General features: G+C 33.0%; 1 protein-coding gene and 1 long non-coding RNA gene across 3 annotated transcripts; one reads left to right on the top strand and one right to left on the bottom strand.

Annotated features, from left to right (window-relative positions):
- Positions 1 to 1,420: 1,420 nt before the first annotated feature.
- Positions 1,421 to 11,285, top strand: LOC138900631 (uncharacterized). Of its 2 annotated transcripts, XR_011411745.1 has the most exons (5): positions 1,421 to 1,771; positions 2,497 to 2,558; positions 5,354 to 5,415; positions 8,178 to 8,239; positions 11,003 to 11,285. It is a non-coding gene; the product is annotated as an uncharacterized lncRNA (long non-coding RNA). The 2 variants fall into 2 exon arrangements; XR_011411744.1 differs by having other exon boundaries at positions 1,421 to 2,558.
- Positions 11,286 to 18,120: 6,835 nt separating this feature from the next.
- On the bottom strand, positions 18,121 to 20,003 carry LOC104117162 (protein JINGUBANG-like). The gene is made up of 2 exons (XM_009628169.4): positions 19,177 to 20,003; positions 18,121 to 18,763 (listed from the first exon to the last, which is right to left on the bottom strand). Exons 1-2 carry the CDS (start codon positions 19,923 to 19,925, stop codon positions 18,235 to 18,237), a joined length of 1,278 nt encoding a protein of 425 aa, XP_009626464.1. The 5' UTR covers positions 19,926 to 20,003; the 3' UTR covers positions 18,121 to 18,234.
- Between the last annotated feature and the right edge of the window lie 2,972 nt (positions 20,004 to 22,975).

Below are 22,975 nucleotides of genomic sequence, written 5' to 3'. Positions count from 1 at the left end.
AAAAGTAAATAATAATTGTAGTTAGTGGCTGAGTTAATTATCTGTTGGTTACTTAGTCAGTTGGTTAATTGAGTTGTAAATGAGCTGGCATTAGGTAGTTAGTTGAAGTAGTTAGTGTACATGTATATACACATGAGTTGTACTGTACAGAGTTTTACCTCGATACAATATTTCAAAATTTCTCTCTCTAGAAATAATAGTCGTGCTCTTTTTCTCCACTACACCCGTTGATCGCATCTAAGTTATTGTGAAATCTACAACTTAGATTCACTTTTTTGATGCTTCTACTCAAAAGTAATTTTTTCCTTCTAAAAGCTTGATCTAATATCTTAACTTTAAAAAAAAATACTTTTAGCAAACAAACAAAATACTTTTGGCCTAAAAACCAAACTTTGCCACAAAGGTTATAAGAATGAAATATGCACCTTTTTGTCGAGCATATACGAGAACATCGTCATAATAGGTTCATTTTTGCACCACACATAAAAAGGATTTACGAAACCAAATAATTAAGTAAATAAATTTAAGTTATATACGTTATCATTTAACTTTTTTGTTAACATAATTTAATCGATTATAACAATTTATTATTTGTTACATCACGTACTTTAATATTAGGATAAGTCGTAGTAATCCATATGAGCTTGAAGGGATTAAGACCATTCATGAGATTATAAAGGAGTTGTGACTATGTTATTATAAGACCCCGTAAGTTTAACAACATTGATACCGTTATATACATTTGATATGGTATTTTGAGTGAAATATTTTTGTATAAAGTTTGAAAAATATGATTTTATATATAGTTATTAATATTATTATTTCTGAATATGCTTTAAACTATACACATAATATTAGAAAGTTTATGATATTTTCTTTATTGTAAATATATAAATTATTTTCTCACTAGAAAAGAAGGTTATCATTTTACCATTTTAAGAATTTAAGCGTACGAAACTTTGTACACTTTATATGAGATTAGGAAAATTAGAAATTGAGAAAATATATGTAATTTTACATAGATATTTTAATGAAATAATAATGTATGTATTAATTTTATATGGTATCACATGACCATGATAGTAAAGTATCTTATAGTAAGATATATAAAATATGTTAAAAAAGAGTAGTATTTTAAGTAATTTGAGATAATTCTTAATTATGCGGGTAATTGATAATTATCTAAAATATTTTGGATAAGAACATCACGTGGCAGATTTTTTCTTCGCAAAATTTGTGACTCGTGCATTTATTAAATAGGTGGCATGATCAAAAAGGGACTTTGATGTCTGGGAGAAGTTTGATGTAAAAATTACTTTAGTTATGTACTTATAATTGTGCCGACTTAAGTTACCATCTCCAACTTTAGCTTTTGCATCCTCACCGTTAAAAGTATTTCTAAGGAATTGTATAAATTCAAATCTGGCTACATCACTGTTTTAAGAGCTTAACTAGTCTATCTTTCAGCCTCTAAAAGTTTAGTAGCCTAGAAGGCACCATATACATTTGTGCACAGCCTAGTGAAATAAATCTCTCGTAATCCATTCAGAAGTATGTTATGTGGACCAAGGTATGGGTAGTAGGTGTGCGTGTAAGGTTTGTATTTTCCAAACAGTTTTTGTTTAGAATATGGGGTGGACGAAATATTTAGGCATTACTTTGAGGATACAGCTATCAGTAATTCAATCAATCGAGCCTAATCCCAAACATTCGAGGTTCGATGTTTATGAAAAGGATTTACTAGTCGTAGTCATCAAAAGAGTGAATTGAGGTATGTTAAGGCCATCCCTTCTTTTCTTTTGGCATGATCCAAGTAACGATACGTAAACGTAATGCTATTCCATAAGTGGTTCTACTCTTAGCAGTTAAGGATGTCTATGTTATTCATTCCGGTAAAGTGATATTCAAGCATGTCTAAGTATGTATCTAGTCCCTATTGAGGCATATGATAGAGATGTTAATGTTTATAATATGGTAATACATGCATCTTCATGCATATTTATTTACCACTGTGCTACGGACTGTCGGGCAGTTACCATCGGTTGGACAGTTATGTATCATTATTTATCACCGGTTGGGCAGACATGTAAATTCATTTACCACCGAGTTACGGCCGGTTGGGCAGTTATACATCTACCACCGAGCTACGGCAGGTCATCCAGTTACCACCGGTTGGGCAGTTATGTATTATTATTTACCACCGGTTGGGCAGTTATGCATTTACCATCGAGATATGGCCAGTCGGGCAGTTACCACTGATCAGTTGGACAATCATGCATCATACGATATGGATAATAGAAATAGTCTCAAAGAGAAGCATTATAAATGTAAGTATAATAAGTATGCATATACGGTGGCACTTCAGAGATTCAGGTTGATTCTTATATGTCTTTAATTAACGATGGCTTATTATTATGTTTCAATTTCGCCTTACATACTCAATACATTATTCGTACTAACGTCCTTTTGTTGGGGACGTTGCATTCATGCCTGCAGGTATAGATAATCAGTTTGACGATCCCTCATAGTAGACGAGATTGGCATTCAGCGAAAGATCGGTAAGACTCCACCTCATTCAGAGTGCATCCAAGTTTATGAGTCATCGTGTTAGAGTTTTGCTAAAGACTTATGGGTAGGCCGGTACCCTGTCTTATTTGATGTTTAATACTTTTAGAGACTTTGTAGACAGAGGTTAATTTTGTACAATATGTCAGAGGCCTTGAAGGCCCATACGTAGTCATGTTTATAGAAAAATGATTTAGTGATACCGTGTTGCCCACTTATAGATATACATTATGAGTTGTGGCCATTTTGGCCCATGATAGTTACTACAGGAATGACTTCATCCAACTCGACCTATGTATGCTCTAATTTTGGTCGAATGATTATGAGTTACAGAGTGGTTCGCTCGGGCCATTGCGGCACCGGGTGCCAGCCACGCCTCCCTAGGTTTGAGGCGTGATAAAGTGGTATCAGAGCAGATCGTGTCCTAGGTAGTCTATAAAGCCATGCCTAGTAGAGTCTCACTTATGGATGTGTTGCGCACCACATTTATAATTGAGAGGCTATAGGGCATTTAGAAAATGTTACCCTTCTTTTGTTTCCAAATCGTGCCATAGAGCTGAGTCGTAAGAAGTCAGTATAAAGCTTTCACCAGATTTTGTATGCACCAGAGGTGCAGGTATCACAATAGAGCTTTAAGGCGTAATTTTCACCTATGTAGAAGGGAGGTTATGAAAGAAACAGAAGATACGATGCGAGATTAAAAAGTAAGTAAGGTAAAGTAAAGGTGAAGAAGGTACGAGATACTCAATTACAAAAGGTTGTGAATAGTCAAGACTTCAAATATAGTTTGGGGTTTAGATTAGTTTACAGAGGAGACCCTAGTAAAAATTTTGTAAATCTCTAAGAGTTAACATTCGAGAACGAATATTCTAAAGGGGGAAGGATGTTACATCCCGTACTTTAATATTAGGATAAGTCGTAGTAATCCATATAAGCTTGAAAGGATTAAGACCATTCATGAGATTATAAAGGAGTTGTGACTATATTATTATAAGACCCCGTAAGTTTAACAACATTGATACCGTTACATACATTTGATATGGTATTTTGAGTGAAATATTTTTGTATAAAGTTTGAAAATTATGATTTTATATATAGTTATTAATATTATTAATTCCGAATATGCTTTAAACTATACACATAATATTAGAAAGTTTATGATATTGTCTTTATTGTAAATATATAAATTATTTTCTCACTAGAAAAGAAGGTTATCTTTTTACCATTTTAAGAATTTAAGCGTACAAAAATTTGTACTCTTTATATGAAATTAGAAAAATTAGAAGTTGAGAAAATATATGTAATTTTACATAGATATTTTAATGAAATAATAGTGTATGTATTAATTTTATATAGTACCCCATGACCATGATAGTAAAGTATCTTATAGTAAGATATATAAAATATATTTAAAAAGAATAGTATTTTAAGTAATTTGAGATAATTCTTAATTATGCGGGTAATTGATAATTATCTAAAATATTTTGGATAAGAACATCACGTGGCAGATTTTTCCTTAGCAAAATTTGTGACTCGTGCATTTATTAAATAGGTGGCACGATCAAAAAGGAACTTTGATGTCTGGGAGAAGTTAGATGTAAAAATCACTTTAATTATAAACTTATAATTGTGCCGACTTAAGTTACCATCTCCAACTTTAGCTTTTGCATCCTCACCATTCAAAATATTTCTAAGAAATTGGATAAATTCAAATTTGGCTACATCACTGTTTTAAGATCTTAACTAGTCTATCTTTCAGAGTCTAAAAGTTTAGTAGCCTAGAAGGCACCGTATACATTTATGCACAGCCTGGTGAAATAAATCTCTCGTAATCCATTCAGAAGTATGTTATGTGGACCAGGGTATGGGTGGTAGGTGTGCGTGTAAGATTTGCATTTTCCAAACAGTTTTTGTTTAAAATATGGGGTGGACGAAATATTTAGGCATTACTTTGAGGATACAACTCTCAGTAATTCAATCAATCGAGCCTAATCCCAAGCATTCAAGGTTAGATGTTTATGAAAAGGATTTACTAGTGGTAGTCATAAAAAGAGTGAATTGAGATATGTTAAGGCTATCCCTTCTTTTCTTTTGGCATGATCAAAGTAACGATATGTAAACGTAATGCTATTCCATAAGTGGTTCTACTCTTAGCAGTTAAGGATGTCTATGTTATTTATTCTGGTAAAGTGATATTCAAGCATGTCTAAGTATGTATCTAGTCCCTATTGAGGCATATCATAGAGATGTTAATGTTTATAATATGGTAATACATGCATATTCATGCATATTCATTTACCACCGTGCCACGGACGGTCGGGCAGTTACCACCGGTTGGGAAGTCATGTATCATAATTTACCACCGGTTGGGCAGATATGTATATTCATTTACCACCGAGCTATGTCCGGTTGGGTAGTTATACATCTACCACCGAGCTACGGTCGGTCGAACAGTTACCACCGGTTGGGCAGTTATGTATTATTATTTACTATCGGTTGGGCAGTTATGCATTTACCACCAAGCTACGTCCAGTCGGGCAGTTACCACTGATCAATTGGATAGTCATGCATCATACGATATGGATAATAGAAATAGTCTCAAAGAGAAGCATTATATATGTAAGTATAATAAGTATGCATATACGGCGACACTTCAGAGATTCAGGTTGATTCTTATATGTCTTTAATTAATGATGACTTATTGTTATGTTTCAGTTTTGCCTTACATACTCAGTACATTATTCGTACTGACGTCTTTTTGTTGGGGACGTTGCATTCATTCTTGCAGGTATAGATAATCAGTTTGACGAGTCCTCATAGTAGACGAGATTGGCATTCAGCGAAGGATCGGTAAGACTCCACCTCATTCTTAGTGCATCCGAGTTTATGAGTCATCGTGTCAGAATTTTACTAAAGACTTATAGGTAGGCCGGTACCCTTTCCTGTTTGATGTCTAATACTTTTAGAGGCTTTGTAGACAGAGGTTCATTTTGTACAATATGTCAGAGGCCTTGACGGCCCATATGTAGTCATGTTTTAAGAAAAATGGTTCAGTGATACAGTGTTGCCCACTTATAGATATACATTATGAGTTGTGGCAATGTTGGGCCGTAATAGTTACAAAAGGAATGAGTTCAGCCAACTCGACCTATGTATGCTCTAGTTTTGGTTGAATGATCATGAGTTACAGAGTGGTTCGCTCGGGCCAGTGTGGCACCGGGTGCCAGCCACGCCTCCCTAGGTTTGAGGTGTGACAAAGTGGTATTAGAGCAAATCGTGTCCTAGGTAGTCTACAAAGACGTGCCTAGTAGAGTCTCACTTATGGATGTGTTGCGCACCACATTTATAATTGAGAGGCTATATGGCATTTAGAAAATGCTACCCTTCTTTTATTTCCAAATCGTGCCATAAAGCTGAGTCGTAAAAAGTCAGTATAAAGCTTTCACCAGATTTTGTATGCACCAGAGGTGCAGGTATCACAATAGATCTTTAAGGCGTAATTTTCACATATGTGGAAGGGAGGTTATGAAAGAAACAGAAGATACGATGCGAGATTGAAAAGTAAGTAAGGTAAAGTAAAGGTAAAGAAGGTACGAGATACTCAACTACAAAAGGTTGTGAATAGTCGAGACTTCAAATATAGTTTGGGGTTTAGTTAGTTTACAGAGGAGACCCTAGTGAAAATTTTGTAAATCTCTAAGAGTTAACATTCGAGGACGAATGTTCTAAAGGGGGGAGGATGTTACATCCCGTACTTTAATATTAGGATAAGTCGTAGTAATCCATATAAGCTTGAAGGGATTAAGACCATTCATGAGATTATAAAGGAGTTGTGACTATATTATTATAAGACCCCGTAAGTTTAATAATATTGATACCGTTATATACATTTGATGTGGTATTTTGAGTAAAATATTTTTGTATAAAGTTTGAAAAATATGTTTTTATATATAGGTATTAATATTATTATTTCTGAATATGCTTTAAACTATACACATAATATTAGAAAGTTTTATGAGATTTTCTTTATTGTAAATATATAAATTATTTTCTCACTAGAAAAGAAGGTTATCTTTTTACCATTTTAAGAATTTAAGCGACGAAAATTTATACTCTTTATATGAGATTAGGAAAATTAGAAGTTGAGAAAATATATGTAATTTTACGAAGATGTTTTAATGAAATAATAGTGTATGTATTAATTTTATATGGTACCACATGACCACGATAGTAAAGTATCTTATAGTAAGATATATAAAGTGTGTTAAAAATGAATACTATTTTAAGTAATTTGAGATAATTCTTAATTATACGGGTAATTGGTAATTATCTAAAATATTTTAGATAAGAACATCACGTGGCAGATTTTTCCTTAGCAAAATTTGTGACTCGTGCATTTATTAAATAGGTGGCATGATCAAAAAGGAACTTTGATGTCTGGGAGAAGTTAGATGTAAAAATCACTTTAGTTATGAACTTATAATTGTGCCGACTTAAGTTACCATCTCCAACTTTAGCTTTTGCATCCTCACCATTCAAAATATTTCTAAGAAATTGGATAAATTCAAATCTGGCTACATCACTGTTTTAAGATCTTAACTAGTCTATCTTTCAGAGTCTAAAAGTTTAGTAGCCTAGAAGGCACCGTATACATTTGTGCACAGCCTGGTGAAATAAATCTCTTGTAATCCATTCAGAAGTACGTTATGTGGACCAGGGTATGGGTGGCAGATATGCGTGTAAGATTTGCATTTTCCAAACAGTTTTTGTTTAGAATATCGGGTGGACGAAATATTTAGGCATTACTTTGAGGATACAGCTATCAGTAATTCAATCAATCGAGCCTAATCCCAAGCATTCGGGGTTAGATGTTTATGAAAAGGATTTACTAATCGTAGTCATCAAAAGAGTGAATTGAGGTATGTTAAGGCTATCCCTTCTTTTCTTTTGGCATGATCCAAGTAACGATACGTAAACGTAATGCTATTTCATAAGTGGTTCTACGCTTAGCAGTTAAGGATGTCTATGTTATTCATTCCGGTAAAGTGATATTCAAGCATGTATAAGTATGTATCTAGTCCCTATTGAGGCATATTATAGAGATGTTAATGTTTATAATATGGTAATACATGCATCTTCACGCATATTCATTTACCACTGTGCTACGAACGGTAGGGCAGTTACCACCGGTTAGGCGGTTATGTATCATTATTTACCACCGGTTGGGCAGACATGTATATTCATTTACTACCGAGTTACGACTGGTTGGGCAGTTATACATCTACCACAGAGCTACGGCCGGTTGGGCAGTTATCACCGGTTGGGCAGTTATGCATTTATCACCGAGCTACGGCCAGTCGGGCAGTTATCACTTATCAGTTATGCAGTCATGCATCATACGATATGGATAATAGAAATAGTCTCAAAGAGAAGCATTATATATGTAAGTATAATAAGTATGCATATACGGCGGCACTTCAGAGATTCAGGTTGATTCTTATATGTCTTTAATTAATGTTGACTTATTGTTATGTTTCAGTTTTGCCTTACATACTCAGTACATTATTCATATTGACGTCTTTTTGTTGGGGACGCTGCATTCACGCCTGCAGGTATAGATAATCAGTTTGACGAGCCCTCATAGTAGACGAGATTGGCATTCAGCGAAGGATCGGTAAGACTCCACCTCATTCTTAGTGCATCCGAGTTTATGAGTCATCGTGTCAGAATTTTACTAAAGACTTATAGGTAGGCTGGTACCCTTTCCTGTTTGATGTCTAATACTTTTAGAGGCTTTGTAGACAGAGGTTCATTTTGTACAATATGTCAGAGGCCTTGACGGCCCATATGTAGTCATGTTTTAAGAAAAATGGTTCAGTGATACAGTGTTGCCCACTTATAGATATACATTATGAGTTGTGGCCATGTTGGGCCGTAATAGTTACAAAAGGAATGAGTTCAGCCAACTCGACCTATGTATGCTCTAGTTTTGGTTGAATGATCATGAGTTACAGAGTGGTTCGCTCGGGCCAGTGTGGCACCGGGTGCCAGCCACGCCTCCCTAGGTTTGAGGTGTGACAAAGTGGTATTAGAGCAAATCGTGTCCTAGGTAGTCTACAAAGACGTGCCTAGTAGAGTCTCACTTATGGATGTGTTGCGCACCACATTTATAATTGAGAGGCTATATGGCATTTAGAAAATGCTACCCTTCTTTTATTTCCAAATCGTGCCATAAAGCTGAGTCGTAAAAAGTCAGTATAAAGCTTTCACCAGATTTTGTATGCACCAGAGGTGCAGGTATCACAATAGATCTTTAAGGCGTAATTTTCACATATGTGGAAGGGAGGTTATGAAAGAAACAGAAGATACGATGCGAGATTGAAAAGTAAGTAAGGTAAAGTAAAGGTAAAGAAGGTACGAGATACTCAACTACAAAAGGTTGTGAATAGTCGAGACTTCAAATATAGTTTGGGGTTTAGTTTAGTTTACAGAGGAGACCCTAGTGAAAATTTTGTAAATCTCTAAGAGTTAACATTCGAGGACGAATGTTCTAAAGGGGGGAGGATGTTACATCCCGTACTTTAATATTAGGATAAGTCGTAGTAATCCATATGAGCTTGAAGGGATTAAGACCATTCATGAGATTATAAAGGAGTTGTGACTATATTATTATAAGACCCCGTAAGTTTAATAACATTGATACCGTTATATACATTTGATGTGGTATTTTGAGTAAAATATTTTTGTATAAAGTTTGAAAAATATGATTTTATATATAGGTATTAATATTATTATTTCTGAATATGCTTTAAACTATACACATAATATTAGAAAGTTTTATGAGATTTTCTTTATTGTAAATATATAAATTATTTTCTCACTAGAAAAGAAGGTTATCTTTTTACCATTTTAAGAATTTAAGCGACGAAAATTTATACTCTTTATATGAGATTAGGAAAATTAGAAGTTGAGAAAATATATTTAATTTTACGAAGATATTTTAATGAAATAATAGTGTATGTATTAATTTTATATGGTACCACATGACCACGATAGTAAAGTATCTTATAGTAAGATATATAAAGTGTGTTAAAAATGAGTACTATTTTAAGTAATTTGAGATAATTCTTAATTATACGGGTAATTGGTAATTATCTAAAATATTTTGGATAAGAACATCACGTGGCAGATTTTTCCTTAGCAAAATTTGTGACTCGTGCATTTATTAAATAGGTGGCATGATCAAAAAGGAACTTTGATGTCTGGGAGAAGTTAGATGTAAAAATCACTTTAGTTATGAACTTATAATTGTGCCGACTTAAGTTACCATCTCCAACTTTAGCTTTTGCATCCTCACCATTCAAAATATTTCTAAGAAATTGGATAAATTCAAATCTGGCTATATCACTGTTTTAAGATCTTAACTAGTCTATCTTTCAGAGTCTAAAAGTTTAGTAGCCTAGAAGGCACCGTATACATTTGTGCACAGCCTGGTGAAATAAATCTCTTGTAATCCATTCAGAAGTACGTTATGTGGACCAGGGTATGGGTGGCAGATATGCGTGTAAGATTTGCATTTTCCAAACAGTTTTTGTTTAGAATATCGGGTGGACGAAATATTTAGGCATTACTTTGAGGATACAGCTATCAGTAATTCAATCAATCGAGCCTAATCCCAAGCATTCGGGGTTAGATGTTTATGAAAAGGATTTACTAATCGTAGTCATCAAAAGAGTGAATTGAGGTATGTTAAGGCTATCCCTTCTTTTCTTTTGGCATGATCCAAGTAACGATACGTAAACGTAATGCTATTTCATAAGTGGTTCTACGCTTAGCAATTAAGGATGTCTATGTTATTCATTCCGGTAAAGTGATATTCAAGCATGTATAAGTATGTATCTAGTCCCTATTGAGGCATATGATAGAGATGTTAATGTTTATAATATGGTAATACATGCATCTTCACGCATATTCATTTACCACTGTGCTACGAACGGTAGGGCAGTTACCACCGGTTAGGCGGTTATGTATCATTATTTACCACCGGTTGGGCAGACATGTATATTCATTTACTACCGAGTTACGACTGGTTGGGCAGTTATACATCTACCACAGAGCTACGGCTGGTTGGGCAGTTATCACCGGTTGGGCAGTTATGCATTTATCACCGAGCTACGGCCAGTCGGGCAGTTATCACTTATCAGTTATGCAGTCATGCATCATACGATATGGATAATAGAAATAGTCTCAAAGAGAAGCATTATATATGTAAGTATAATAAGTATGCATATACGGCGGCACTTCAGAGATTCAGGTTGATTCTTATATGTCTTTAATTAATGTTGACTTATTGTTATGTTTCAGTTTTGCCTTACATACTCAGTACATTATTCATATTGACGTCTTTTTGTTGGGGACGCTGCATTCACGCCTGCAGGTATAGATAATCAGTTTGACGAGCCCTCATAGTAGACGAGATTGGCATTCAGCGAAGGATCGGTAAGACTCCACCTCATTCGGAGTGTATTCGAGTTTATGAGTCATTATGTCACAGTTTTGCTAAAGACTTATGGGTAGGCCAGTACCCTGTCCTGTTTGATGTCTAATACTTGTAGAGGCTTTGTAGACAGAGGTTCAGTTTATACAATATGTCAGAGGCCTTGACGGCCCATATGTATTCATGTTTTAAGAAAAATGGTTGAGTGGTATATTGTTGCCCACTTATAGATATACATTATGAGTTGTGGCCATGTTGGCCTGTGAGAGTTACAAAAGGAATGAGTTCACCCAACTTGACCTATGTATGCTCTAGGTTTGGTCGAATGATCATGAATTATAGAGTGGTTCGCTCGGGCCGGTGTGGCACCGGGTGCCAGCCACGCCTCCCTAGGTTTGGGGTGTGACATTATCAGTCATTTACATTATCATATCAAGCTAATTGATATGAATAATTATATGTTGTTACATTGTATATTAACTTAACTTAATAATGTAATAAAGAAAATACGCCGGCAATGCACCCACTCTAAGTATTTTACATGCATGGTTTTTGAGCATAAAAAAGGGCAGTTCGGTGCACTAAGCTCCCGATATGAGCGGGTTCTGAGAAAGGGTCGAACCACAAGCTGGGTCTATCGTACGCGCAACCTTACTCTGCATTTCTGCAAGAGGCTGTTTCCACGACTTGGAATTTTTCATATTGTGTTACTCCCACCGGTCCACAATAAGTGATCATTTTACCTTTTTATTTTAATTTAAAATAAATGTCCATTTACATAATCAAGAAGAAATTAATTTTATTTTTTTAAAATTTGCTCTTATTTACATATTCCAATGTGTCAAGATAACAATTAATTAAGATTAATTTAATAAATACATTTTTTTTTAGGAATTTGTATTTCCTTAATACCAGAGGAAGTATTACGGTACCATAAAAACGTGAGGGAAAAGTTAAGTCGAATTTAAGTTTTTGGGCGTTCAGCTTTGTAATGATTACTTGTTGCATACAAAGGGACAAAGAAAAGTCATAATTTAGGAGTGAATAAAGTCTCCTTTAGCAAATTAGGGAAGCAGAAGGGCCACCTGCCACCATTCTTGTGCTTTAATTTGTTTTTGTGCATGCCCCCACTTTAATTCTTTCATTCTAATCTTCAATTCAATGCTTCAATTCTTCAAGTTGTTGGCTATGTCGTCTTTTCTAGTGGTGACTATGCAACAGGAATGAGGAGGGCAGCATCATCAATTCAGTTCCCCAGCATTGATTGCTATACGTGAAAAAAGAAAATTCTTTGAATTTGTAGTTATGTATGTATACAGTTGTTCACATATAAAATGCATAGTCTAACTATGACGTATGAGTAGATTTGGTGGACTTCACAATGTTATTAATGTGCGATGCTAATTAACTATTTGAATTTTGTGAAAATGGGTTTGGATTAATGTTAGAAATTCAATGATTAATGAACCACCATCTAATCAGTATATAAGACTCCGTTTGGCCAAGCTGCCAAAAACTACTTATTTTGAAAAGTATTTTTGTTTAAAAGTATTTTTTTTAAAAAGTATTTTTTAGATATTAGCAGTTTGTGTTTGGACAATTCGTTTGAGAAATACTTTTTGCGATATTTTATAAGAGAATTATATTGGGCCAATCTTTAAATTACGATAAAAGACAATAAAGATTAGTTCACATTAGCATTATTTAAAAAAGAGAAATCTTAAATATTGATTATGAAAGAATTTAATTAATTCTTTATTTTTATGTAATTATATTAAAGTATAAAACATAAAGTAAGATATATTAAGATTTTAATCAATATAAAATATAAGTATATAAAAGCAATAATATTAGTAGGAACATATGTTCTTACAAGTTACATTGTATAAAAGACACTATCAATTCTTGAGAAAAACAAACTAGGTAATATCGCATTATGTCAACTATATTATATGCATACACGTTAAGAAATATAAATAAAACTACAAAGCGTAGATCATGTAATATCGGTATACTATAAGAGGAAATATATCATACCTTACGAAGAAAGTGCTTGGATCTGGTGATTAACCTTGTTATTTTAAAGAGTATTAAGAGACGAAAAAAAGAAGAAAAGGCTGATGAGAAAAGAAGATATCTATTTTTAGTGGAGAGATTATTCCAAATAGGAATAAGAGAAGAATAAAAATACGGTAAATATAAAAATAAAATTAAAAAAAAAAAAAAGAAACAGATGGTAGAAAGAGAAAAAAAGTAAAGGTTAAATTATTAAGGAATAATTGAAGTTTTATAGTAAGGATATTTTTGTCTTCAAAAAATTAATTTTCTGCTTCTGCATCTGTTTTTTGGAAGAAGCTAGAATTTGTAGTTTCTTCCCAAAAACAGAAAAACTGCTTCTCCTGATGCTTAAAAGCACTTTTTTGTTTTGGCCAAACAACGTAGATTTTTAAATAAGTACTTTTTTTAGCAAAAAAGTACTTTTGGTCACTTAGAAGCTTGGCCAAAGAGGCTCTAAATTTATATTATATGCCTTGAACAAAAGATATTAGGGCTTGTTTGATTGGTGCAGTAATTAATTAAGGAGATCTAATCCAAATTAAATGTAGCATTACTGGTATAATATTTGGTTTCTGCTTTTGTCTTCCTCAAAAATAAGAAATAAGTTAAGTAGGAATGTATATTTTAGTTTATACGATATAGAATGCGAAATATATATAAAAAAAAATGAAATCTTACGTAAATGTCCCAAATAAATCCTAACTTACCAACCTCTAGTCACTAATCATAAACTTATCAAAATTAGCCAAGCACATATAAATATTAAAACCCAAACAAATACGGTTCTTTCTCTTCAAGAACTACACGCTAAGATCTCCTTCCATAATTTTAAGCGTGATCAGCAATATTAGATGCAAGACGGAAAGGAAATTTATGGATGAGGTAGCAAACGAGGAAATGAAATATTAAAAAAATTATATAAGATTCTCAAAATCTAAGCAAAAACAGGATTTTTTAATGGGTATAGTTGAAATTCATTGAAACCATATAGATGAGTCAATATACAAAATTTAGGGGAAAATATTGAAGGTGATTTGGACGAGAAAAGATGAAAAATATGCTCGAATCATTCTTAAGAACCATAACGTCACAAGTTTAGATTACATAATTTCGCGGTACATTCTGTTGTCACGTTGAACATAAACATTCTTTATTTTCCTATTATCTATTCAACAATAACGGCTGGTTTACGCAAATGTCTGAATTATTCAAAATATGCAAATATAGCTCTTGGGAATTTATCCTTCCAGATAACGTTAGATTCGGATCAAATGTTTGTTCTTATAACTTTACAGATAAAATAATAGACTATCGTCTAATGTTTGCAAGACCGTGCTCCAACTTTTTCATTGGATTTTCAGTTCGATCAAAAGAGATCTTTAGATCGTGATCTAAAAGATCCATAAAAATATTGCAGACCAGCGGATCTGGTGGTCGACAATCGTTCGGACTTGGTAAAGGTTCAGCACAGTATTATTTACTAAACAACTATCCAAAAAGAGACGACCGGCGAAAATAACACTGCGAAGGCCATTACCGTGAAGCAAAAATAGAACGATACAATCTGAGACCAACAACTGCTTTCCCAAGTGAAAATGGGCCGACACACTTCTATGCCAATACGTTGGAGGATACAGTTCATAACCAGAAAACGTACTACAGCCCAGAATCGAAGCCCAAAACTTTCTCTATCATATTACGCATACAGGCTCGATCATCAAAGAGTTAGAAATAGAAGATCACTAGAAGCTCGGGTTCGGCCAAACCCAGTAGCTTTTGTTCAAACAATAATATTTATGTTAACAAATTTATTAAATATGTATAAATATTCTGGTTCCGCCTACGTGTAAGATAGCCAATATTACAAGCTGATTGTTCTATAGGTTTGATAGTTGTTACAATGAACGCTATCTTTATAACTGTAAAAGGATTTCGAGATGCTAATCACTGAAAAATATAATTATTTTTAAGAATTCATATACAAGAAAGGCTTTGGGCAACTCATATTAAAAGTGGAATCTAATATATCTACTGATCCATGATATAGAATAATTCACTTAATCATTGACCTTTCCAATTAGTATATGAGATAATCTTTTTTTTTTTCGTGGAGAGCGAAATAGGAAAGTATTTCCTCTGAGTACGTCCATAAATAGTTCTGCAGACGCATTATCTCAATTATTGAGCTATGAATCTAATACTTTTTAATTTAAAAAAAGGAAGCATTATTGACCAATTTGGACAAATTTTAATGAATTTAAATAGCTGATGAAACAACCAATCTTAGTGCCTTTTGGCACTCCAGAAATCTTTTACCAAGTCTAGCAAAGTTTTTTCTTTTCAATTTTTATTTCTTCCTATACGCGAAACATGCAGGTGCTCCACTGACAATCTTTCTCGAGTTTTTAATTGACGTTTCATGATGTAAAACATTGTGTCAAAGTTTCATGATGTAATACTAAGAAATAAATAAATATATTTTCCTAGATTATTCATATCTTACTGTTTCGAAATGCGCAATAACAGGTACACAATTAAAGGCGGATTGAAGTTTAAATTTGATGGGTTTAATTTTTATTTTTTTATCACCATAGTCACTGCATTTAAAAGAATTTATTAAAATTCTAGGTTCACTTGAACCCTTTGCATGTTTACTTCATCCGTCATTGCACATAATCAAGATGTGGCTATTGGTCAATAAAGTTGAAGGACAACCACAAGATCTCATATTCAAATCCAGTATAATTAGATAAAACTAATTATATCTAAACTGAGCAATGTAGCTTCTCGTCAATATCTTAGTAATATGGCTACGAGGATGGAAAACTTAGTAGGCGTTTGAAAAATTATAATTTAAAAAAAAAAATAGTATTTGGAGTTAAATTAAAAAAATAATATTTGGAATTCGAAATTATGTTTGGACATGCATTTTACTTGAAAAAAATGTTGCAGTCTTGTGAGTGGGGAAAAAAGTTTTCTAAAAATTTTGAAAAAGAGATCTTTTTGAAAAACTTACAAAATTTCACGGTCAAACATATTTTTTTTTTAAAATCCTTTTCTTTTTTAAAATTTCTTGTACGTCAATGCGTTTCTTTTTTGGTTTTTTCCTATTATTATTAAATATTTTGTAATATTTAATAATATGACTAATAGCAGATTCTTTATGCAATGATGGTTGCTCTTAGATCTTGGTGATAACTTCTTTTTCCACTAGATATAAACTAAAATATTGATCTGAATGGCGGCACAATTAGATTGGTTGAGCACTTTTTATCTAACTTACAATGCTGGTTAATATGTGCACACGAAATATAAGGTTGGTAAATTGTAGATAAAGTAAAAAAAATAAAAATTAGAAGATTTTTTTTATTAAGCTTTTATTTCTTCTAAATGTTTTTATTAAGCTTTTATTTTATTTCTTCTTGAGTATATATCATGGGTTTTGTTCTGTCTCTCAAAGTCAGTAGCGTACGCATAATTTTGGATAAGCAGTGTCAATATCCAAAAAAATAAGCGAATGAATAAATTAATATAATAATAAAGGATATGATTTTTTATATTTATACACAATATATATATATATATATATATATATATATATATATATATATATATATAATAAAAAAATTGACGAAAAGTGTATCCGCCCCTGCTTAAAGTTTCATCAACTCATTCTTTATCTACTAAACAGTTTTAATTAAGCATGAAGACTTCTTTTTAACTTTTCATATTTATGCTACAGCAAGGGGCAAGGGCTACTAGGTAAAATTGTAAGGAGAAATTGTTTTTAGCCTAGCTTCGAATCTATTATAGAGATTAATTAATTAAGGAGATCTGATCTCTTTAGCCTGTAATAAACGCATTAAACTTACGGGGATATTTAATCATGACTCAATATTTTAATCTGAAGGAGGCAAGTGGTATAAACAATTTTGTGTTTGAATCACCTGAGAAGGAAATGATATTAAAAAATCACTTCTTTTGGTGAGGTGTAATTTTCATAATCTCCTCTTTCTACCAATTGTCAAATTTAAATGCTTAAAATGCATGTCAAGACTTCCGGTCGCTATGGTCCAAGTAACAAATATAAATCTTCTTTCTTTTATTTGTGATTGGTCCCGGTAAAATGTTATTCTTTTTTCTTTTTCTTTTGACAACAGGTAAAAGGTTATAGAACTTTGAATTGTTAAGACCATTGAAAAACATAATTGTATGTAACTCTATTAAATAACATTGGTTAGTGATTTACCATAATAAATAAGTAATTAATTGTTAACATATTAAATTACAGTAATGAATGTTTAAAAAAATTATTACACTATCAGTTTATATAACTTGAATCTCTATTTTTGTAGCTTAATAAATTTACATATATATTCGTACATGTACAGGATATGCGTGCACTCAAACACATGTGTATACGTATATATTTGTATTTATTGATTATTTTATTTATTTATATAGAACATAGGAGTAGTAGATTTTCGCTAAATCGTATCCAAGTTTTCGGTGAGCTTTTAAGTTAATTTCCCTAGTAGGGCTTACCATAAAAGAAGTTCATTCCCCTTTCTTTTAAACGATATCGTTCCAGCTTCCCTGCATAAAATGAGTAAAATTTACTCACACTGTGTTTTGAAGTATTTTTATGATTAAGTGATAAGTATATGTATTTTATTAGTTTGCTGCAAATACTAAGTGAGAATAAATTTTTACCTATAATAGGCTAGAGCGAAGTTCACAGACCTCAAAGATACACATATAATTGGTAATTACCATCAACTCACCAACTCCATATTCCATAACACATAACTTGAAGTTTAACTAAATACTGTGAAGCTGAATATGTTTTGCAGAAGTACTGAGAGTTATGAATACAAGTTTGAGCTTATATCTATCATAGGTTAAGAAGCAAATTGGTCAAAGATATGTGAGGCTAAAGGCTCATGATACTCCATTTGATTCATTCAGTCACCATTAAACAAAGAAAAGAAAAAAGAAGGTAATTAATATGAAGATTTCTCATTTCTCTGTGTACAAAAAATATTGTAGTGAAAAGTGTGTAACAGTGTGAGTGAGGCTCTGAACAAGGGACAAAGATATCAAAGAGAGAAATTCTAGGAGGATGGAACCCAAAATTTCCAAACCTTAATATCACAATCCAAGCTACCACTATAAACAACATAAGAATTTCCAGAACCAAAATCATCTTTATTCCTACTACTACTATTATTACTACTATCTAAAGCTGCAGTCAAACATTTGACTGGACCTGTGTGTCCTTCAAAAACTGACAAACATGAATAACTTTTTCCAATTCCTCTCTTCCATATCCTCACTGTTTTATCTGCTGATCCACTGCATACCAAATTTGACACCACAGCCAAACACAAAATTGCCTTAGTATGTCCTCTTAAAGCTCCAGCCACTACCATTTTTCCACTACCACCACTATCTTTTTCCCATACAATTATGGATCTGTCACAAGCACCTGAGTATAAAACTGACCCCTCTGAACTAAGAGCTAAAGCATTCACTGCTGATTTGTGCTTCTCTAGTGTTGCCACAAGGCTGTGTAATTTCTTTTCCCCTTCCTCTTTCTTCCATATTTTGATCTTCTTGTCTGCTGAACCAGTATATACATACCTGAAGGACAAAATCAACCAATTTTTTAGTAACATGTCTAACACTAATCAAGCATAAATTGATTGCGTGATCCGTTTGTTGACTTAACTAAACTGGTTGAACTCGAAATGACCCTGTCAAACTTATGGACCAAAATATGTCAAAATAGTGTATTCATTAATCAAAATGAAAGAGATGAGAGTTTGCGTCGTCTTGGACAGAATGATTTATGACTCAGTTATTTGATCCATTTTGACCCTAAGGATGATTTTGATCATTCATTCTTTACTTAATTAGACCCATTTTTACTCCGCCAAATGATTTTTGGATAGAATCCCTCTACTCCTACAAATGATTTTTTTTAGAGAGTGTTTCCCCTTTAATTAGTAGGGGTCCTACCAAAAAAGACGTTCATTTATAATATCTAAACATACCCATTCTTTGATAGAGCTATAGCGTTTATCGCGTCATCGTGAGCGTTCAAGACTGATTCAAGGCATTTGAAATCCGAAGTTCTCCAAACTTTGAAAGTTCTGTCCCAAGATGCAGAGTACAGCAGTGAGCTATCTATTGACAAGGCTAAAGCGGAGACTGTATCAACATGGTGTACCCACGTACACTTCTTGTTTCTGCGGACTTCAACGTAGTTTTTTGCGCTGAATAATCTCATACACCGATCATTAAGTGTCGGTAAAGTGGCCATGCACTTGTAATTCTGATTTGGTGCGTCTTTGTCAATTTTCCAAACGCGAATTTTGTGATCTTGGTGAGCACTAAAGAGTTTATCCCCAAAAATGACTATGGATTTAACAGAGCTGCTACTCTGTGCGACTACTATGTTTTCTTTTGAATGATTTAAAGGGTCTCTGTTCCACAAGAGGATTTCGCCGTCGGAGTTGCCGGTGCAAAGGTGTTTTCCGGAGAGTGATATGCAGAAGATATAAGAAGAATTACCTTTAAAAGTGGATGCACAGTAGGTGTTTGAGGAAAGTTCTGTATGAGTGGAAGGTGGAGTTAAAGAAGGAACTGATGGTAAACTTGGCTGTGAGTAAAGGGAAGAATTAGATGATTTTAATGATGATGAAGAAGAAGAATCTGAGTGAAGATATGTAGGATGAGATTGATCAGAATCTGTTGATTTTTTCTTGGATTGGCAGGGCAAAGGACATGGAATTATTCCCATTTTTGTTCAGAGGGAAAAAGGTTAGAAACTGTTCCAAGACTTAAGTAGAGAGCTGAATGAATCTTACTTTGGTTTTGTTTGCAGTTTATAAAGAATTCAAAGATATCGTGGGAAAGCGTATTTTAGCAGAATAGTGCTATTTAGCTAATAAAAATTTAAAGAAAAAAAAGTAGTAGGACAGTGATGAAAGGGTACATGTAGGGCCAAAGGGACTGTTCGTGAATCAAAGTTGTTCATTTTTTTCTCACCTGTTAGGTACTCGTGGCGTCAAAGTTGTTCATGAATCCTTTGTTTTTCGTATGTCCTTTTACATATCACTTAATATGTGACGAATAAAGGTGTAATAAGATATTTTAAAAACAAATTCAAAAAAGATGCATATTTTTTTTGAAATATAATTTTTTTAATTTTTTTTAAATGCTAAGTTATTAATATTTTTTTATAAAATGACCATTTACACTACATATATATATATATATATATATATATATGAGTTTTTGCAAATTTACCGTACGAAAGTAGTATGTTAGCATTGTCCCCGACTTTATTTCCTTTTAAATACCCTTAACAGTGGCTCAATAGCACATTTAGTAGGGGGCATTTTCGGCATTTTACCAAAAAAACATAAAAGAACAATTTGTACTCCCCGTTTCTCTTAAATTCTCCCTCTCTCTCTTTAAATTTTTGCTAACTTCCCCGATCCTTTTTTTTTAATTTTTATTATTTTTGTTGCAAAGGTGTCGCTAGCTTCTGTTTTCTTTTTGTGATAATTTTGGGTTATCACTCTTCTTTGAGTTTATTGTGAATATTTCCGGAGGTTGGGATTTAAATAAGTACTTGATTAAGCCAAAACTTTCATAAAACCCCATGAAAAGAAAATGGGGAATACCAAATCTAAAATGCATTTCGTAAATGGATGTTACTCAACTCGATAACCAAACTATCTAAGAGGATTACAGCAAAGAAAGGAGGTGTGATGCAATTTCTTTTGACAAACGAAATTTTAAATCTTACTGATCTGATATGATCAGGAAAAAAAATGCTTATAGGAAGAAAATAGTGAAGGTAGTGTTAAAACTATTTGAAAAGAAAAACAAATTGCAGATTAGAATGTTAGTGCCGAAACGTTCTGCCATTGAAAGAGAGAAAGATTCGTCGAGGAGAACGACAATGAAAACTATTTGGCTCAAATTATTATTATAACCTTCAATTAATAAAAAACACAAAGGTAACTTAAAGGGCAAATTTGAAAATTAGAAAACGGGTACAATCGGATCGGGATACCCCGGCAAGACGAAGACTGGCCCCTTTGTTTCGGGGTACCGCCGTTGTCACGGAGCATGGGAAGGACGCGCGGCGATTACCCCGAAAACCTTCGCCTGCTTGGAGGCATTTGGAGGCTCACGCAGCACAACCGACGAGCAGAGCCAAGCCCAACCATTACAGTCAGGAGACGCATGGGCGTGACGTGAAGCGGACGTGTAAAGCATATCGCTTTTCGCATATCACTTATTCCGATCACCCCTTCCCTCCAGAGAAGGTAAGTTCAAAGCCTAATTATTTCCTTTTCTACTTATTGTGTTAGCAAGACCCTATATATATAGCCAATCCATTTAAATTTTTAAAAAAGGAAGTAAGTCTTTTATCTGATTGAGTATATCGACTAGAGTATTATATCTTACTTGTTTTATTTTTCTTAACACATTTAATTCGAAGAATAAGTCTAAACCATCAATATCAAAGTGACATACTTTAAGGATCTTTCGCGGTTAAAGCAATACTTTTTCAAATTCTCATCACCTAGTTATATCAATTTTTTTAATTTCTATATAGAAAACCAAAAATATTTTTATACATTTTGAATTGTTTAAATATATTCTGAAGTTTTCTTTTTCTTAGTTTTATTAAAATAACTGTACTTTTTTTACTTCAAAATATTATTTATTTTAAAAATTAATTCATAAATCTATTACTAGTGAAATAGGATCCCTAAAATTTTTGGGCCAAAGCCCTTGCATTACTTGCCTTATGCTTCAGCCGCAATTCCTATCACAACCCTTATTGATAAAATACATCATTTTCCTTGTGTAATATTGTGAGTGTTTAATGAAAGGATTATAACTTTTGCCTTAATATCTTGATGATCACTTAATTTGTACTTAAGATTAACCTAGATGATTCGAACATAAACACGCAAATCTAAATGCAAGTAAAATGATTGCTTAAGGGATGGAAATCATGATTATCAAATCTATGTTCATAACATTTCAGACATGTGGATGTTTCTACTTTCTATAACACCTTCTAGACTTTTAAAACTAATCCATGTTTGTTAAAAAGCATACCTTTTTCCTTTTCCAGATGGTCTGAGAATTGCGCTGAACAATTTAGATGGCGGTTATTCGTAGGATTTTTCTTTGGCTTTCAATTCGGTATCCGATATTCGCGTTCAAAATTTATCAAATTTGAATTCGCACTGAAAAATCTCATATTAGGGATAAACTCTTCTTAATAAAAGTGACTCCAAGTTAATCATATGATTGGACATTATTGATTAAGTTTCTCAAATTTTCTGTTATACAAGGTCTCACCTAATGAACACTATTCAACATAGGTCCAGTTTTTATATACGTACAATTATCCATGCATCATGCTAATTAGTTGTGATGTTGAATATAGTTTAATTATAAGCTACTCTCAACGTAAAGCATTGCATGTTTACACGTTTAATGTAATTTAACCTGTTTAACTGACAAGGCTTGATACTATGTGAAGATAGTTCTAATTGATCTTTCCGTAATCTGATTGTGTAAAAATAATTAGACACAGTCAATATATAGACAAATATTGAGCCTCTTTGGACTATAGTTTTGAGTTTGGACGCTTTTTCAATTAAAAATGAATCTTAGTGGATTATTAGTTAAGTTACATCATGTTATACTAGTCCAAACATCTTATCATCCCAATTATATTTTGTTCATACTTCGTCTATGTTTGTTAAGAAAAAAAATCATTTTCAAATTAGCTAAACAAAGTAATTAAAGATCAAA

This window comes from Nicotiana tomentosiformis, chromosome 10, assembly GCF_000390325.3.
Source record: "Nicotiana tomentosiformis chromosome 10, ASM39032v3, whole genome shotgun sequence".
In the NCBI taxonomy this organism is placed as follows: domain Eukaryota; kingdom Viridiplantae; phylum Streptophyta; class Magnoliopsida; order Solanales; family Solanaceae; genus Nicotiana; species Nicotiana tomentosiformis.
Note: the sequence above shows the minus strand (reverse complement) of the source record. Positions and strands in the feature narration are given on the sequence as shown.